Source organism: Corvus kubaryi, unplaced genomic scaffold, assembly GCF_017639235.1.
Source record: "Corvus kubaryi isolate FWS band 111438036 unplaced genomic scaffold, C.kubaryi_AGA036_p1.0 37398, whole genome shotgun sequence".
NCBI classification, from domain to species: domain Eukaryota; kingdom Metazoa; phylum Chordata; class Aves; order Passeriformes; family Corvidae; genus Corvus; species Corvus kubaryi.
The window spans coordinates 37,566,135-37,583,827 of record NW_024581137.1 but is presented as its reverse complement, the minus strand read 5'-3'; the positions used below and the strand labels follow the sequence as shown (position 1 = coordinate 37,583,827).

General features: G+C 34.1%; 1 protein-coding gene across 1 annotated transcript in view; it reads right to left on the bottom strand.

Moving 5' to 3' along the window:
- The window catches only part of ABCB1 (ATP binding cassette subfamily B member 1), a 48,635-nt gene that overhangs the window by 2,954 nt on the left and 27,988 nt on the right, over positions 1–17,693 (bottom strand). Inside the window, exons 15-28 of the mRNA XM_042043762.1 lie at positions 17,427–17,630; positions 16,887–17,057; positions 14,860–15,021; positions 13,141–13,323; positions 12,189–12,335; positions 11,758–11,862; positions 10,417–10,494; positions 8,936–9,019; positions 7,812–8,015; positions 5,856–5,956; positions 4,738–4,878; positions 3,445–3,601; positions 2,938–3,135; positions 869–1,075 (exon numbers count right to left, since the gene is read on the bottom strand). Of these exons, the coding sequence (XP_041899696.1) occupies positions 869–1,075; positions 2,938–3,135; positions 3,445–3,601; positions 4,738–4,878; positions 5,856–5,956; positions 7,812–8,015; positions 8,936–9,019; positions 10,417–10,494; positions 11,758–11,862; positions 12,189–12,335; positions 13,141–13,323; positions 14,860–15,021; positions 16,887–17,057; positions 17,427–17,630 (2,142 nt within the window). The remainder of the gene's footprint in view (positions 1–868; positions 1,076–2,937; positions 3,136–3,444; positions 3,602–4,737; positions 4,879–5,855; positions 5,957–7,811; positions 8,016–8,935; positions 9,020–10,416; positions 10,495–11,757; positions 11,863–12,188; positions 12,336–13,140; positions 13,324–14,859; positions 15,022–16,886; positions 17,058–17,426; positions 17,631–17,693) is intronic.

The window sequence follows — 17,693 nt, the reverse complement described above, 5'->3', positions numbered from 1 at the left end:
GACACCCATAATCTGCATATTCCATGCCAGTAGCTGTCTGAAAACAACTAGCCAGAATTTCTATCTGCCACAGATCTAGAGATCTTTTACTAGTAGACTTCTTTATAACATCAAGTGTTTAATAAATTCAAAGCAATGAGGCCCTCTAAGGTTGAAATAGGTTATTCTCAATCAGAAGACACAACACCAGAGGTCAGTGAAAGTTTGTGACAATACTGGGGTTCAAACTCAGACAAATCATGTCAAGTGAGATAAGAATTTAGGGGAAATGTGATTAAATTTTTAGCCTTTCTGAATACTGGTAATTACATCTTCCTGGTTGCTGCATGGGACAAAATTTTGTGATGGCAGACCCTTCATCTGACCCAAGATGTTCAGTCTTACATTATTATATGTTTGTCATATATATATATATATATATATATATATAGGTGAAAAAAATTCTTAGTAATTTTCAGACCATAGGAATACTAGAAATTTAAATTCTGACTAGGTGTAACTGGAAGAAAAATGTAAACTCATCAGTCTAGCGGAATCTTTTACATATGCTTGAGACAGACAGGAGCTTAAAAAGAAATGTTCTACTTTAAAAACCCCAACCCTTACTACCAGCTCTCAGTTAGTTATAATTGTGTGTTTTCTTCCCTGGGACCTTAAATGTTCCACTCTCCACCTGACCGTGGAATCTCCCAGAGTGAAAATAAGTATGGTAAACACAATTAAGTAAGGAAAATATTTAAACAATAGTTTCAGGTCTATTTTAATCTCAGAGAATTATTGTACCCCAGTTAATTATAAGGAGACACAATTTTCCCTACCACTGTAGGTCATGTCCAGTTCTGAGAAGGAGAGAAAGGGAATTACTTACATTTGGCAGTGAGTCAATGAAGGAATGAATATTGGCTTCTTTTGCTGCACTAACAATTTCCTCAAAGGACACCTGCCGACTGTTATCTCCATAGGCAATATTTTCAGCAATAGTGAAATCAAACAGGATTGGTTCTTGTGAGACTATACCAATCTGAGCTCTCAACCACTGGATATTCAGTGCCTTTGCATTTTTACCATCAAAAAGCTGAGAAAGCAAACATTTTAAATTTTAGTCACATGGCTATATATATGAATTTGAGACCTGCTGTAAATTCATACACAGAAGCCATGTAATTGCAGATCTTTCCTTAGTTCTTTCTTACCAATTACAAGCCCACATAATCTCTTCCCCTCCTTCTCATCTGTTCCAAAATTTTCTAATTCATAAATGTGAGAACAGTCCCTTATGCTGCCTCAGTCCTTTTCTTTACTTCAATATTTAATTAGGATTTTGAAGACAGTGGAAGATAGGATATATAAGCTAACTTCAAAGAACTTTGGGTAAAGTTCTTTCAATGGTTTCTTCAGCAGGAAAATATTCCTCTATTTTGCATCTATAAAGAAGAAATTTACTTCTGTGTTCCTTAAGATGTCATTTGCACCCAGTTTTCTTTATTGGCAACTCTCTCATACTTCTGCAAAATTTGCCTGCTGAATTGCTACCATTAGATAAATGAAAACAGAATTTTTTATTATTTCTTTTATGTATCAGTTTAATAATTACATAAGTCACCTTAACTTGGACACAAATATACCAGGACATTGAAAGGGCTGTTACATCTCCACTGGAGTGACCCAGTGCAGCGCTCACGCTCTGTGTTGGGTGACGTGATCAGCTGTCTAGTTGAAGAATTGCCCCCTTCATAGCATGGCTATTGGAGGAGATTAATCTAACTTCACAGTTTGTGCTAGAACAGTCAATTGTCAGCCAATATAACTTTTTCTTCAAAGGAAAAGGTGTTATAATGAACCTTAAGTGGATTCAAAATCCACTGAAATAAGGGAACTTTTGTGAGCAGCTGTTTGGACAGTTACTGCTTTAAGTTAAACCCCTTTCACTCAGTTCACAGAGCAACTCAGCTTGAGAATTAGTCCAACGCTTTTGTGGTTTCTATGGTTTCTGTGCTTCACCCTTCAGTAAACTGTTGTTGGTTATTTATGGACACAAGGTCAAAAACATTGGTAAGGAAGTTGTACTTTGTTAAACACACTTTTGTGGCACCTATGCTGCTTCTTCCCACATATCATTTTGCTACACTGGACCTTTTGGGGCACTTTTAACTTCAAAAAAAAATCTTTTCCATTGCATCTAGGCTTTATTTAAGTATTGGTTTATCTTCTGTGAGTATCTCTGCAGAGACAAGTACTAAAATCCTTCTTATTCTCACCTCATTCAGGCCAAAATGTGTGTTCTTTTTCAGACAAGACCTCTGAGCACATTTACTTCAAAGAGCAAAAGCAATTAACAGTACCATTATGTGAAAAAAATTGTAAAGTTGCTGTATAACTAGTATAGGAAATCCTACATATATTTTAAACCAAAATGACTGAAAGTATTTACAATCTATCACTTGATAAGCAGACATACTCATAAAGATTTCATACTCATAAAGTTTCTAACAAGTAAAAATTTTGAAAAAAAATACTTTTGTCAATGTTCACTGGTTTTTTTTGAAAGAACATAGATGGCAAATTCTATTACTAGATTATACAGAAGTCGGTACAGAAATCGATACTAGATATAGAAAAGTCGAAAGTTTATCAGCTTTTAAACTGTTCTTATTATAAAAACCTCAGGAAATTTGCCCTGAATTCAAAGCCATCATTAGACTGTGGATCAGGCATATTTTTATCACACAGATCTTTGTTAATTCATTGTAATGTGGGAAACCAGGACTTATATACATCTCATTTAATTAAGGAGACCCAATAAGTCACTGCTGATCTTTAACATTAAAATACTTAAAAAATAAAACTAGAAATATCTATTGTACTTATCACATCACATCAAACCAATTAAGAACAGCCTCACTTAACCTGTTGACATGTTCTTGCAAAAATACTTACCATTTCTCCATCAAGTGGATCATAAAATCTCTCAAGCAGCTGAACAACTGTGCTCTTTCCACAGCCACTGCTACCAACAAGAGCCAGGGTTTGTCCCTTTTCTACTTTCAGATTCAAACCTTGAAGGATTTTGACCTCTGGTCGGTTTGGGTAGTTAAATGCCACATCTTTGATTGTTATATTTCCCTCAAATGTTTCCTATAATTAAAATAGTTACATCTGTTACATCTTTAAGACGATTTCACAGATGATTAAAACAGAATTGCAGAAGTATCCCCACACCCCCAGAAATCAAGAGAGAATTTCAAAACAAATACCCTTTTGGCTCTATGTGCAAAAGCTGGACTCACAGTAGAGAACTTGGTCCATGTTGTGTTCAGTTAGTGTCAAGAACGTGTTGTGATAAGGATGTAGTCAGAAGGAGAGGAGGAATCAGTCTGAAGAAAGTGAGGAGGGTGCTGTCCATATTACCAATAAATAATCACCCATCACACATGGCTTACTTACAGGCTTGTCTCCTTCCTCACTGTAACTATCTATTGAGGGCACTCTTTCAAACAGCCGAAACAAGTGGGCTGCTGATATCTTGGCTTTGGCATAGTCTGGAGCAAAAGAACTGGTTTGTCCTAATGCCATTGCACCAAATACAACAGCTGAAAACACTCTATAAGAGAAATCAGGAAAAAATCAGCAGACAATGAAGAAAAGTACAGTGGAAATGTGGCTGCAGTCAACTTTTTCTTTTACTCAGAGAAAAAGAGGGCTAAATTTAGTAAGAATGAAGTAGTAATCAACTATTATTGCTTTAATTATTAATTTAGCTCCAGAAATTTCTTTTTACCCTCTTTTAATGACATAAGATAAACATGCCTGCAACCCAAGTTCAGTGTTTTCATACCTTATTAGCAGTAATTTCTTTAATTGTTAATTCTGGTTAGTATGTTAACTCTCAGCTGGGGTATGAGGAAAGGGGTCAATGGATGGCAAAATTGTTACTCTAATCCTGTTCTATCATCACTGTGGTTTCCTCTCTACGGTTCAATGATCTTTGGGAATCAGTGATCAATTTTTAAGGCACCAATGAAAATAAGAATTCAAGCCTGTAACAAGGTGACAGTAAAGTTTTAGTTTTCTACTACATCTCTGCTGGAAATAAATTGCAGGGTTTACAATACCAATAAAGGTTGAAAACTATGCTGTTATTGGTTTGCGGTGATTTTTATATCATTTTATGGAACTTTATGTAATTTTACAGGCTACATTAGAATAGTTTAAGAACCTGTTGTCTTCAGCTATTCCTTATTGCCACACACTATAGAAACAAAATCATCACCAAGAAATGGTATTTGACATATGACACCTCTTAGCCTGTTTTAAGGCAAAGTAAAATAGATCCATTTCTATTAATTTTGTCCTTTCTCTTCAGAGCTACATAAAGTGATCTGTTTTATTCTGCATTTGAACAGCCTAAAAGGGCTCACAGTTTTTGCTCAAACCTCCCCTTTCAAATTTAACTGGAAAATCACTCAGCTGGCTAGAGATGTTCAGCTAGCACATGGAATGCAGAAACTTTCCAATATCTTCTGGTCAAAATCAGCTGTGTTAACTATCTCTAATGAGGTTGACAACAAAAAATCAGTATGTTTGACCTTCTTGGGTATTCAGGTCACTGATAATCCACACTGGTAGGATCTCAGTCTGTCATACTTGTTTCCATAGCCCTGTCTTGAGCTATTACCTCTTAAATTATAAATTATTTTTCTGGACAGACAGAAAAAAGATTGCAAAAGAGATACTTACAAAAATACACTTGTAGACTCCATGTGTTCATTTACCACTAGATAGGCACCAAACCGGAAACAGCCAGCATAGGTAAAGAACATCATTGCTTGTGAAAGGGCAAAACAAAAACCAAATATATGTGCCTTCTTCACAGAATTTCTGTATAGAAAGAATGCATATTTTCATCAAAGTGTGCAATCATACTGAAGTCCTAGTATGCAAGCAACAACTGACTTCAATTGATACTTTTAGGAATGGAAAGTTTACGTACACTGAAACATTAAATAAAAACACGTCTTCTCTCTCATAGGGCAATAAGTTCCTATTTATACTAGAACAACAGAAAGATTAAAGTCTTGGAGCAACCCCATCAATGTCAACCCTCTGAATGGTTAGGAACTGTTCAGCAAATTGTGAGATATGAATGCAAAACCCAGCAGCCTGAGAAAAAAGCTAAGTAATATCTTTTATGTCCTGCACTGTGCTCTAACCACTCAATTATTATGGTAGATGTGTCAGTGGCACCCCTGCTTCTTTCCCATTATGTCTGTGTACATATACTTTCATTTCCTTTACTTGTCTCATGGATGTTTGAAAAGGAAACATTCCATTCTGGAATAAACAATACTTTAATTGGCAGAATCTTTTTAGTTGTTTACTTTAAGACTTTTAAATTTTGATTTAGTCCAGACAGATTTATATTACTTTATTTTCTACCCCAAACCAGTGAGTAATTATTCAAATGCTTTCAATCTTACTAACACTTTAAAAAATGGCTTAATGGAATATCCAATTTACATGAAAAAGGTTTTAATTAAATATCCAAAACAATTCAGGTGGAAATTTAGATTAGACGACTTCGAAGGCTCACTTAAAACTAAGATTTTTCCAAACCAAGTGACACTGTAATAGAAGATACCAATATTATAACAGAAAATTAATTAAATAAAATTATAAAAAATATTGACTGGTGATGGTTGCATTTGTCAATAAAAATATGCAAAATATTGACATTATTTCTGAGATAATTAAATTATACATTAAATCATACACTCTACAAAAAAATCTATTTCTGTTGAAGTAAGTGTTTGCAATTTATTACAGGTATTTTTTTAGCTTAGTTATTTTTATTATACCTGTATGGTACAATCAAATGTTCTCCATACATCGACTCGAATTTTCTTTCTCGGGTCAAGCTAACAACAGTTCTAATATTTTCTATTGCTTCTGTGGCAATCTGCAATAGTAAAACAAATGTTTTAATCAAAAGCTAAGATTATGTTGCAATTCCTTATTTTAAATTAATAAAAATATTCTGTTGGAATACAATTCTATATTTTTATACTGGTTATTTAAATCATAGACTGTTGATATAAAAATAAGCATTTTATATTTTTCTTTTTATGACAATGAGATTTTCTTACAATGCTCAGAATTTTCTGATAAGACCTCTTTAATGTTCAACACATAACTAGTGAAAAACCATTTGACAGCAATGACAGTTATGGAGAAAATACTCAACAAGAAAAATGGCATATTAGCATTCAACTTCCAGTCCACTGAGTTTGGGCTAAAATCAAAATGTGCAGGTTACTTAGGTGCCTTAGTGCTAACTAAGTGCTAACTTAGATCTCAGCAGTAAATATTTGCTCTGATACATTCTTTAAGCTTGCAGATTCTTTAGACATGAGTCATTTGTATACACAAAAAGGCCAGGGGAGATTCCGATTAGATATTAAAAAAAATTCACTGGTAGGGTGGTCAGGCATTCAAATAGATTGCCCAGGGAGATGGTGGAGTCTGCAAATGTTCAAGAGATGGATGTGGCACTTGGGGATGTGGTTTAGGGGTGATTATGGTGGTGCTGGCTTGATGGTTGATGATATTGAAGGTCTCTTCCAACCTTGATGCTTCTGTGAAAAGACCCTCAAGGCTTTAATGCATTTTGTTAAAATATACATTTCATGCAATATTAGTTTAATAAAGACCATAATGTAAGTTTTTTCAGTAACCTAAGTTCAGCAACTCTTTGCAGAAAACAAATTTTCCAGGTGGAACACTATTTTTAGTGAAAAAAAAAAAATTTGAAAAAATATTTTTTAAAAATGAAAATTGAATAAAATGCCTGTAGACCAGTGCTTTCTTAGGTGGCCTTGAGAAGGGAAACTCACATTACCATGAAAAGAAAATATTCTTTAGGTTTTGAAAAAAAATATCATAGATGTTTGGAACATCTGTGTTAATTCTTCACAATATGCTGCACTAATAAAGTCTTTAGTGTCTATTCCAAGAATTGTCAATTATTTTCTGTCACATTTTAAAAAAAAAACAACATGAAATATATGTTCATCCCTTAGAGAGCAGCAGAAGAAATGTACCCAGTTGAAAGGAATGGAACAGAATTGCATGTCCTTAGATAAATGATTTTCTTTTCAGCAGCTTTTAAAAACAGTACGACATAGGAAGAGATTTTAGAAAAGTTTTACCTTGAAGAAAGCAATATCTGGAAAGTGATGAGATAATTGTTCCCAAAAGGATTTTTGGAATGAAGTGACATTAAATGTCTTCATTTAATTTGTTAAACAAAAGTCTAGCCTTCTTGCTTTTCAGTTTTCATCTCTCTCTTCCACTCCAGAAACAAAGGAATGGCAAACAGAAACCAGTGGAGATATATATATTATCACCACAAACATTAATAAGATGAAGGAGGGAAGAGAAAAAAAGAGCAGTGTAATAAGAGAGATGACATGCCAAAGAGGGTTGACCAAAAAAAAAAAAAGTCAAAATGGAGATGGTTCCAAAATAAGGAAAACAAAGATGAATAGAAAAGGAATGAGAAGAGAATATGCCTGAATAGTGTTTAGCACATTCTGAGATTTATCAACTACAAAAATATTAATAGCTTAATAACATAAGTCTTTGATTTTTATTGAAGAGGTGTGATGCTCTGTAGGTCTAGTAGTGTAACTGGCTGTCTTTGGAACTTACATATTGTGAAATGTTCTGTATTTGGAGTAATACATCCATTAACAGTGCTTTGTAAATATGACCGTATACATTATACAGAAGTAGATTAATTTCTCTAGACCCACCTTTCCTGCAGCTTCCAGCTCTTGTTTATCTTTCTTAGCATGCCCAGCCAACATTTTCATTTCAATCATTCCTGCCACTGCAATGATGGGCACAACAGCTAAAAGTAGCAGGGTCAGCTGCCAGCCATAAACTAATGATATAATAATTCCAGTCCCCAGGTTGGCTATGTTTTGGGCAATTAATGCTAGTCTGACACCAGTTGCCTGGAGAAAGAAAAAAGGCATCTATTACTAACATAACTGCATTTTAAATAAGGAAAGCATTTTAACCCACAAAATTCCTGATTCTCAAAACACTGCTTTGAAAATCTTAACTCAGTTTTGCTATTTTTCAAAATGAGAGTTTCTTAAATGCTTTTGTAAAAAATTATCTAGATAATATTTATTTCTTCTTTCCCCATATTCTGATTAGTTAAGTTTACTCTGCAATTTCTAAATTCTGCTCTTGAAACTGAACAAACATACTCATATTTACATCTAAACATTAAAAATCTGTCATATTTTGTAGATCATAGAGCTAGCTTTACAAGTCATCACATAGAGCCCAATGAAGAAGAAAATTAAACATTTAACTTTTCCTATGGAAATAAAGCCAAAGATACTTCAGAACTCTACAGTTCAAAAAAAACCAGCACATAACTTCATATAGCAGTAAGAATTCACTTAAGCATACACAAATAATTACATTCAGTGTACTTCAGCATGATATTACAGACCCCTGAAAGTACACAATTTACTTTTAAAGGATCTCCAAAAAGTAACAGAGAAAAGGAAGTCTATTGCTCACAGTTCTTTTTTTTTTAATAAGAAATCAAAACAATCAAAAAAATAGCAGGAGATCCTACACTGAATAGATTTCATTGCAAGTCTTTAGGTGAATAAGACCTCTTTAAAAAGACTTCTTAAATAAGAGATTCCCAATAAATTTGTTCAGTAAGGAAGACCACAATACAGCACAATAGTAAACTTGTCATAAAGTGCATCAGTGCATTCTCTACCAGCTATTGTTTTATAGGAAATTTTAGTTGTCAAAATCGACTGTTACCCAACCAGTCAAACCCAAGCTGCAACTTCGCTATATACTAAACCAAATATGAAAAATTCCAAACCAAAATTTTACTTACTCCTTTCACTTGAGAGGCATCATTAGCAAGTCTTGTGGTTAATGCTCCAGTGCTATTTTTAGGATTATCAAACCAGCCCATATCCTATAAAAAGAAACATTATTTTTAAGACCAGTGTTTGGACATTTCAAATAAACATTTCAAATAAAGTAAATCTGGTATGTGGCAGTGCCTCAGTTCTGCATATTTAAGTAAGTTTAATTCCGTCATTGCACATTGAATATTTTTAGAAAAAAGTGTAATCTTGTGAATCCTCCAATGTACTCATTATCACTGCTGAGAAGGAAGGAGAGCAGCTGAGAGATTCCCCAAAGCAAAATTTACTCTCTCTCACTGCTGCTCCCTCACTGAATCTCCTTGGAGGAGAGGGCTCTTCAGTCACACTCCCTCATGGTTGCAAAGCTGTTTGGGGAGGGGTTAAGTGTAAAGCATTTTCAGGTTAAAAACAAAACATTCATTGCTTTGTTTCTTCCCATATTGAAGAGGCTTATTTGGAAGAGAAACACCAACAAACAAAATAACAAAACCCCTCAACCAAACGAAAAACCAAACTGGTCTATCTGATCAAAGTTAATTGTTGGGATCAGGTACACAGTTTATGATTTATTCACCATGTGACCAAATATCTGATTTAAACTTTCATGTGTAATATACATCGAATGAAGTCCTGGTGATGTATTACAGGCATTTGTGACCTCAAGACTCAATTTTAAGATTGCCTTTTCATTAGATTTTCAGTATGGCTGATGTATAAATTGTAATTTTTCAGACTACAACAGTTTCCTGTCACACTGAAAACAGTCATGTTCACATGAATCAAATTCTGTGTCTACATGTAGCCTTATGTGCAAGACTTAAAACCCATAACTATTGTACTGTGTATTTCAAAATCTAAAATACTGATCCTGAAATCATACAAAATTAAGGCAATTTTAGAATTACTTTACAACATTATGTTCTATTTATATTTTAATTTTCTGAAAGTGGTTTTACTTTTCAAATATACAACCTTATTATTGCATTAACAAACAGCAATTATAGATTTGGGGGCTCTTGGACAGAGATTTCCAATAAATTAAAAAAACACATCTGTACACATCACAATTTACATCAGACATTTGAAGTAAGAGTTACAGTGTAAGTTGTGTTGCATTTCTTTAGGGGAAAAAGGGCACCAAGAAAGCAAAGCAGGCAAATGAATAGATAATGGGATACTGCTGGTGCACATCAACTTGTCAGGCCCTTGTAACTTGGCTGTAAAACTAAGTCTTTGCAAGGAGTACATGAAAAGCACTTGTATTGATTTAAGACTCTCCCTTTAAGGATACTCTGCATAACCACATGTAACTAATCAAATTGGTTTCTAGTCTGATTTAAACAATCTTCTCTGTATGATAGACTGATGTAGAATACAGTTATTTTATACCAATACAGTAAATTATTTTTAAAACCCTGGAAATCAAATTATTTATTATCTTTACCTGTCTAAGCATTGCTTTAAATGCCATGAATCGAAGCCTCATTGTAAGAATTTCTCCAGCTTTGCCAAATGTGAAACCCTGTTTGAGAAAAAGTACAATGCCTAGTATTACACTGTTTGTGTTTATTCAATAAATATTTTACATAAATTGCCTCTACATTGTCAAAGCACAAAATATTGCAGTCCTGCTTCACAAAGCAAATGTAACAACAGGCTTAATATACATAAATTCTAGGTTCACATAGGTTCACAGTACAGACATTAAAATATTATTTTTGAAAAAATTTAGGGAGCATAGCAATATTTCCCAGCACTGCTTCACCAGCATGCTTTAAGAAGAAGGTCTCTAATCAACCCTCTGACTTCATTTGCATGAGTCAATCGAAGTCAGATTTAAACAAGTAGCATTTAGGCCATTTAATTTTAGATTAAAGACTTTGTGAGGCAACCTGGGTTCACTGAAGTCAAATGCATCCCTCAAATTTAAAACATTATCTGAACATTTATAAACTGAGCAAACCTATCACAGCCCTGTACTACTCAGCCTTCTGTACTCAAGGCCTTTTTCGCTTGTGCAACAAGACAAATCCATAAACAAACCAGCAGGTTTCTGCAAGAGACTGTTTATGCTGCTGTCCCAAGCGCACATTACTATTTCACTCTTAGGCTCATTTAACAGATAAAATTATACCAACATGTTCAGAAATTATAAAGCAGACAAAATATGACAATTTTAATATGATTACCATATTTTTTTTCTTTTTAAGTGGCACTATCATTGCAGGTACAACCATTTGTGTTTCAGCAGGAGGAACTGAATATCAGCATGATGAGTGTTACCTGACAAACTGGGCCTGGGAGCCTTTGGGGACTCCCATAGGAACAATATGGGACATTCCTTTGGATGAGGAAAGGGCTAGGGAAGTAAAAAAATGGAGAACTAAGGCAGGAGATGGATAGATTTTCAATTACTAACAGATTCAAATAGGAAGGCTTGAGGGTGAGAAGGGGTGGTAGAATGTAAAGGCTGGAGGGGTGGCCTGTTACTTGGCAATAGGAAAAGAGCAAGAAAATTCAGAGTTTCATTGCTGAGAACTGTTTGACTGATGAACAAGAGAGGAAGTTCTGAAATTAAGAGGTCTGAATAGGTTCGAAAGCCTCTTACACACAAGAAGCTCTAAGTCAAAAAAGTTTCAGCACAAGACACATCTAGAACCATAACTACAGTTTCTGGTTTGAGTTGGAGGCATGTATTATAAAGATGCAAATTTTTAGTATATTTCAGGTCTGGTTTCTAAAACATGAATAACAATTGTAATTATGTTAAGTTAATAAAACGTACCTGAAAAAAAAAAGTAAAAAAGGAAATGATTCCAATTACTAAAAATAGCAGTGAATATAAGTTGCTCTTTTCTCTTAAGATGTCCTTGTCAGTTTCTGAAAAAATCTATAAAATAAAATTGGACACAACATTTTTAAAAAATTAACTAACAATCGAAAATACTCTCAGGTTTCTCAATAACTATTTTTGGTAGTCAATTGCATTCATATAAAATTTGAGCGTATGTTACATAATATTTAAAGTATAACAGGCCTATTTCAGGTTGTAGCAAGATTTTTAGGATTTTGTAAATTTCATACAACTTTTCGGATTTTTGCAAGAGTGCTTCATCCACTCTTCAGCTTCATTATGCAGTGATTGTTTTAAACCTAATTTTATTAGAAATAAATTTTGTGGGCTTACAGTTTTTTGCATACTTTATTCCAACTTACCCCTATAATTTCGGAAAATATGACTGCAAATGCAGGTTGTAAACCTCCATTGATAATTGCACACAAGGTTCCAGCTACAAAGTATGGCCATTCAGTTTTGTTCAGCTTCATAATTTTCAGAAATGAAGCTGGGCGTAGTTCTTCAGCCTTAAAAACATGAATTATGTTAGGACAAACAGGAATGTATTTGGAGAAATATTAAGAAAATGAGAGATTAATAATCAATTTCCTATTCCCAGAATCTATTCAGGGGAAGCAAAAATTATAGTTTTTAATAACATGAATAAATGATTGTACATTTTAAAAATTATTCTAACACAAGGAAGGAAGAGTTGTACACTATATTTATACTCTTGTCATTTTATATTAGTCTATCGATATAATTTTAGTTGGTGAATACTTTGATATTGGTCATTGATGACTGAACTACTCATTCTGCGCATATTGCTGTGTGTAATCCATGGCTTGATTAATTCAAGTAAATGTTCATTAAGAAATTTATAACATCAAACTAATTCCTGTAAATATGAATGCAATCGTATTTTTGGGGGTTTTTTTTTGCAAGTTTTGTTGTAAGAGTTGTTATGTTGAGCCAAATACTCTGTTTCTTATCCAAAAATGAATGTTTAAACTGTATAGACTAAACTGGTATGGTATGTAAATATGTAAGTATGTTTCTTTTAAAGGAAATTTATTTTCAACAATAAACTCATCACCTTTGTTACAGATTTTTAAATTAGCATTTTATTTGTATTATCATTTATGTTGAGAATAAAAAAGCAAGTTCTGAATATTATCAGTCAAAGGCTATTTAGAATTTAAAAATTCTCATGTTTTCTTCATCCCTATGAAATGTCTCCTTCTCCTCATACCTTTCTTGAGCAGGAGAATGAATTTAACGCGCTTTGTTTAAAGGAATCAAGTTCACTAACAGCTCTGCAGAGATACTTACAGGTGAAGTTTTTTCCTCATCAGGACCATTATTTTGCTCTCCTGGCTTTTTCATGCTTCTCCGAGTTGATTGTCTTCTCAATCCTGTTGTTAAGGATTCTTCAAATTCTGGTTCAGATCCACTGTTTTTGGCACTATGTGCATTCTCATCATCTTCTGATGGTGGAACTTCAGCTTCTATTGCCTAAAAGTGGGAAGAACGTGATGCTATTACATATGCATATATTACTTCAAAATGATGAGGTAATCAAAGTAAAAGTAACTTTGTTTCAGTTGAAAGAGATACAGAGGAAACAACATATAATGCTTTAAGGAGATATGAAAATCTGTATAATATTTAATAGAGCTCTATATTCAGATCTTTATTCATATATGAGTTTTGCACCTCTCGTGAAAATTCTTATAGTAAGTGGAGGATGTGGGACTGACAGTAGCTGCTCTTTTTTAATGAATTAAACTAAAAAAGTTTTAAATTGAGGGTAAACCCTTTGCACTCTTCTTGGGTTCTTTTAGAATGAGTTCTTGAGGGATATACAGTTTATTCATGAAGTGATGAAACATTACTGCCTTTACAGCAGAACACACTTAACAATTCTTGACTTTAAATGGAATAAGGAAGTTCAGCACAAAACTGAGTCAAAAAGAGATTTTGACTGAAAAATTAGAGCAGCCTGGAAAAGAGCCTTACCCATGGTGGTACTTTTGCTAGTCTCTTTGACAGAATAAATAAATGTCTACCCACTCCTGAGGTATTTGATAGAAACTGGATTCAAAGTTGCCTTCAATTTGTGTTTCTTTTTTTCCAGGAATTTTTTTTTACTGCTTTTTGCACTACTAATAAAAATATCTTCTTTACTTGCCTTCCATTTTTTATTTTCATTTTTCATTGTTTTTAAATTTTCTTTTCTAAATTTTGTATTTCCTCATTTTTCCCATTATCACATTTGTTCAGATACAAAGTAACTTTGAATCGAAGGTAACCAAATGTATTCTCATATTCTATGAAGAAATATTTTAATTGGTCTGGTTAACCTCTTCAGTCTGACTTACTGAGATGGCAGTTTCCGTTTCTTTAATGGACATAGTGATTATGCAGTCAAACAAAGTTAGAATGAAAATCTGCTATAACCTAATGGTCACCTGGGACATTGGGATGCACTTATCAAAGTATTTTGGTTTTCATTTAATAACTAATACATTTCTGAAATTTATTATAATTTGCAATCTCTTTTTCTCTGTCTGTGTAAGTTAAAAACATATTTTTGCTGTCGGAATAGCTGGATTATTTTTCTTTTTCTTCTATTCCTACACATTTTTTTCTTTAGAAAGAAATTCAGTACGAAGGATTATACCTAAACACCTTACAATATGCATGCTCTATTCCTCCAGTGTCAGCTACTGTATTTTACCTTTTATCAGACTAAGAAAAAGCAATGGAATAGCAAACTACTGTAGTCATCTGTTCTACATTAACTGCACAAAAGGAAAACATAAAATAATCTTTTAAGTTTAAATATTTAGAGGATTAAAAATGTACTATCCTGGGTTTAAACAAGTCTTGTACCAAAACTAGTGGTCTCTCTCACATTGCTACTCTCCTTTCAAAGCACATGGGTTTTTGCTGCGAAGACAATATACTGCAGAATTTCTCATACTTCTGATATGACTATGGATGCACAAAAAAAAAAAGAAAATGAGGCAACATCTAGAGAAAAAGTACCTGCATGTTAACAAGTTTGTGGTAGATTCCCTTTCTCTCAAGCAATTTAGCATGATTCCCTTGCTCTGTGATAACTCCACCATTGAACACAGCTATCAGATCTGCATTGCGGACTGTTGACAGTCGATGAGCTACCACAACCGTAGTGCGTCCTTCCCTTGCCTGAAAACAGCAATATTTCATGTGAGTATTTCTAAGTAAATGTAAATAGTGTTCATCTTCACAGCAGAGTTGAGTAGGACCTAAAAGAAACATTTAAAAGGTTCGCAGAAAAATATAACCTTCAAAAAAAAATTTAAAAATGTATTTCAATTAGTACCTTAAAACAGAAATATAATCTAAAGCTCAAAGTTTAGTATTAGAGACCATCTTTCACTGTGGCACATAAATACACCAAACTTTGGTTGTAGGAACCCAGAGTGCCAAGAATATTTCTCTGCCTGTTTTTAGGGGTTCTTACCCCCCTGGACAACACTGGTTTAGCTTCAAACCTTGGAAAAAATTACCAACAGTCAGACAACAACTAGAAAATACAGTGGTGTGAATTAGGTGATAGACTACTATGTAAGATTGTCACAGGGTGAAAAATTTAGAGGTTTTAGGCTTCTCTTTGTAGTAAATAGGTAAGAGTAAAAAATATCAAAATGAAGGATTGTTGTTGTTCTCTAGACCTTCTTCTCCTTCTTCTACCACTCCATATTTTGCAGTAAAAGTAGTTTGGATTGATTGGATAGAAAATTCTGCAGTTCCTAGTCGTGTTACTGAATAATTGGTAAGAAAGTAAAAATAATGTACGTTTTTAGTAACTATTGGTCAAAATGTCTTTAAAAGGCTGTGTAAATCTTGATAATTGGTCTTTCTCGCTCTCACTCCAACTTTTCCTCCTTCCATGCTGTACCTGGGTCACACTAGTGGCTCAGTTTCTCTGATAAGACTTAATAAACAACTATCTAGAAGCATTGAAACTACAGAAGACGTCTCGATTCATCTTTTAAGCGCCTTGCAAGGACTTTCAGCAAATTCTCTCCCATCAGGAGACACTCGATTTATGGCATGCTAAAGTGTCATTTGGTCACAACTATCTAAGCAAAAATCTCAACACATAAAATTTTAGAATGTTACAAACCCTAAAGTTTTTTAAATGCTAGAATTTTTCATATTTAGGCCCATAGTTGCCCACTTGAACCTTAAAATCCATGGCGAATTTATACTCAGCAACATTAGAAAATATTTTACACTCACTTTTAGAAAAAAAAAGTGTTTTAAGTTCTAAGTCATTGCTAACTCAAACGACTACAATAAAAATAAAATCCTCTGCAATTTCATGTGAATTGTATTTCAACTAAGTACCTTTCTTTGGATATTTATAAGCATATTACACTGAATTTTTCAACCACCACAGCTTGTCATTTTAATTATGAGGCTGTTTTAAAGTGATCAAGCAAATTTTAGTTTAAATAATCAAAGTAATGATCCCAAGCAGTGGAATTCTGTTGGAACCTGGATGGAGTTCATCTTCAGTGATGACCCTCAACAGTCCATACTGGGACTCATATTATTTAAAATCTTCATCAGTGATACAGATAAATGGGATTGAGTGCATACTCAGCAAGTTTACAGGTGACGTCAAGCTGAGCAGTGCAGTTCATTCACTTGAGGGAAGGGACGACATTCAGAAGGTCTCTGACAGGCCTGAGGAGTGGACCCAGGGGAACCTCATGAAGCCCAACAAGGACTGACAACAATATGAGTGGCAGTAAGACAGATGATGGAAGAGGATGGTATTTACACCATGAAAATATTGATTTAAGCTTAATAATGCAGAAAATATGACTCCATCTTCTAATTTGAAATAAGGTTTCTCTTTGTAATACCTGTAGGAACTCAAAAATTCTCTGTACAAAGAATATTTGCCAAATCAAAGTTTATGTTTTGTATTTTTATAGGTCTCTATTTTCAACAAAAGTTCAGGAAATAAGTAAATATTAGGCTCCTGCTTACATGCTTCATTTTAAAATACTACTAACCTTGTCCAGTGCTGCCTGCACAACTGATTCACTCTCAGTATCCAAAGCTGATGTTGCCTCATCAAGCAGAAGAATTTTGGGATTGCGAACCAGAGCTCGGGCAATTGCTATTCTTTGCTTCTGGCCTCCACTCAGCTGTGCCCCTCTTTCTCCAACCACAGTTTCAAACTTCTACAAGACAAACACATGTATTGAAAACACTCGGTGGCACAGTCTTTCCACTAAAGAAAGATGTCAGTAATGCCAGTAGTGCCAGTAACATCTTCTCCTTCCCCTACAGGAATAAACACCTACTTGGATAAACCTGACTAATCATTTGTGTTCCTGGAAATCTAGTAGTTCTTCAAATGACTGAAAAATCATTTCCTGAAGATAAAAAATTAATATTATTCTCAAAAGTTATGAGGAAGCTCTGCATAGCTCTGCATATTCACAGGTCCAGGGATAGCTTCCTCTCTTAACAAGCATTCCTTCTGAGGAACTATTTGACACAAGAAGGTTTAGATGAAATTATTTCAGCAGGAGAGCTGATCTGCTTACATTGGGTAGCTTCATGATGAAGTCATAAGCATTCGCTTCCTTGGTGGCTTTTTCAATCTCTTCCATGGTGACATCCTCACGGCCATAACGAATATTTTCTGCAATAGTAGTGGCAAAGAGCACGGGCTCCTGATTCACCACACCAATAACCTCCCGCAGATACCTTACGTTTAAGGTCTTAATATCGTGCCCATCAATTGTAACCTAAACAAAAGAGAGCAGACAAAAACTGTTTACTAAGTGTTTTGATGAAGGAACATCTCTCTC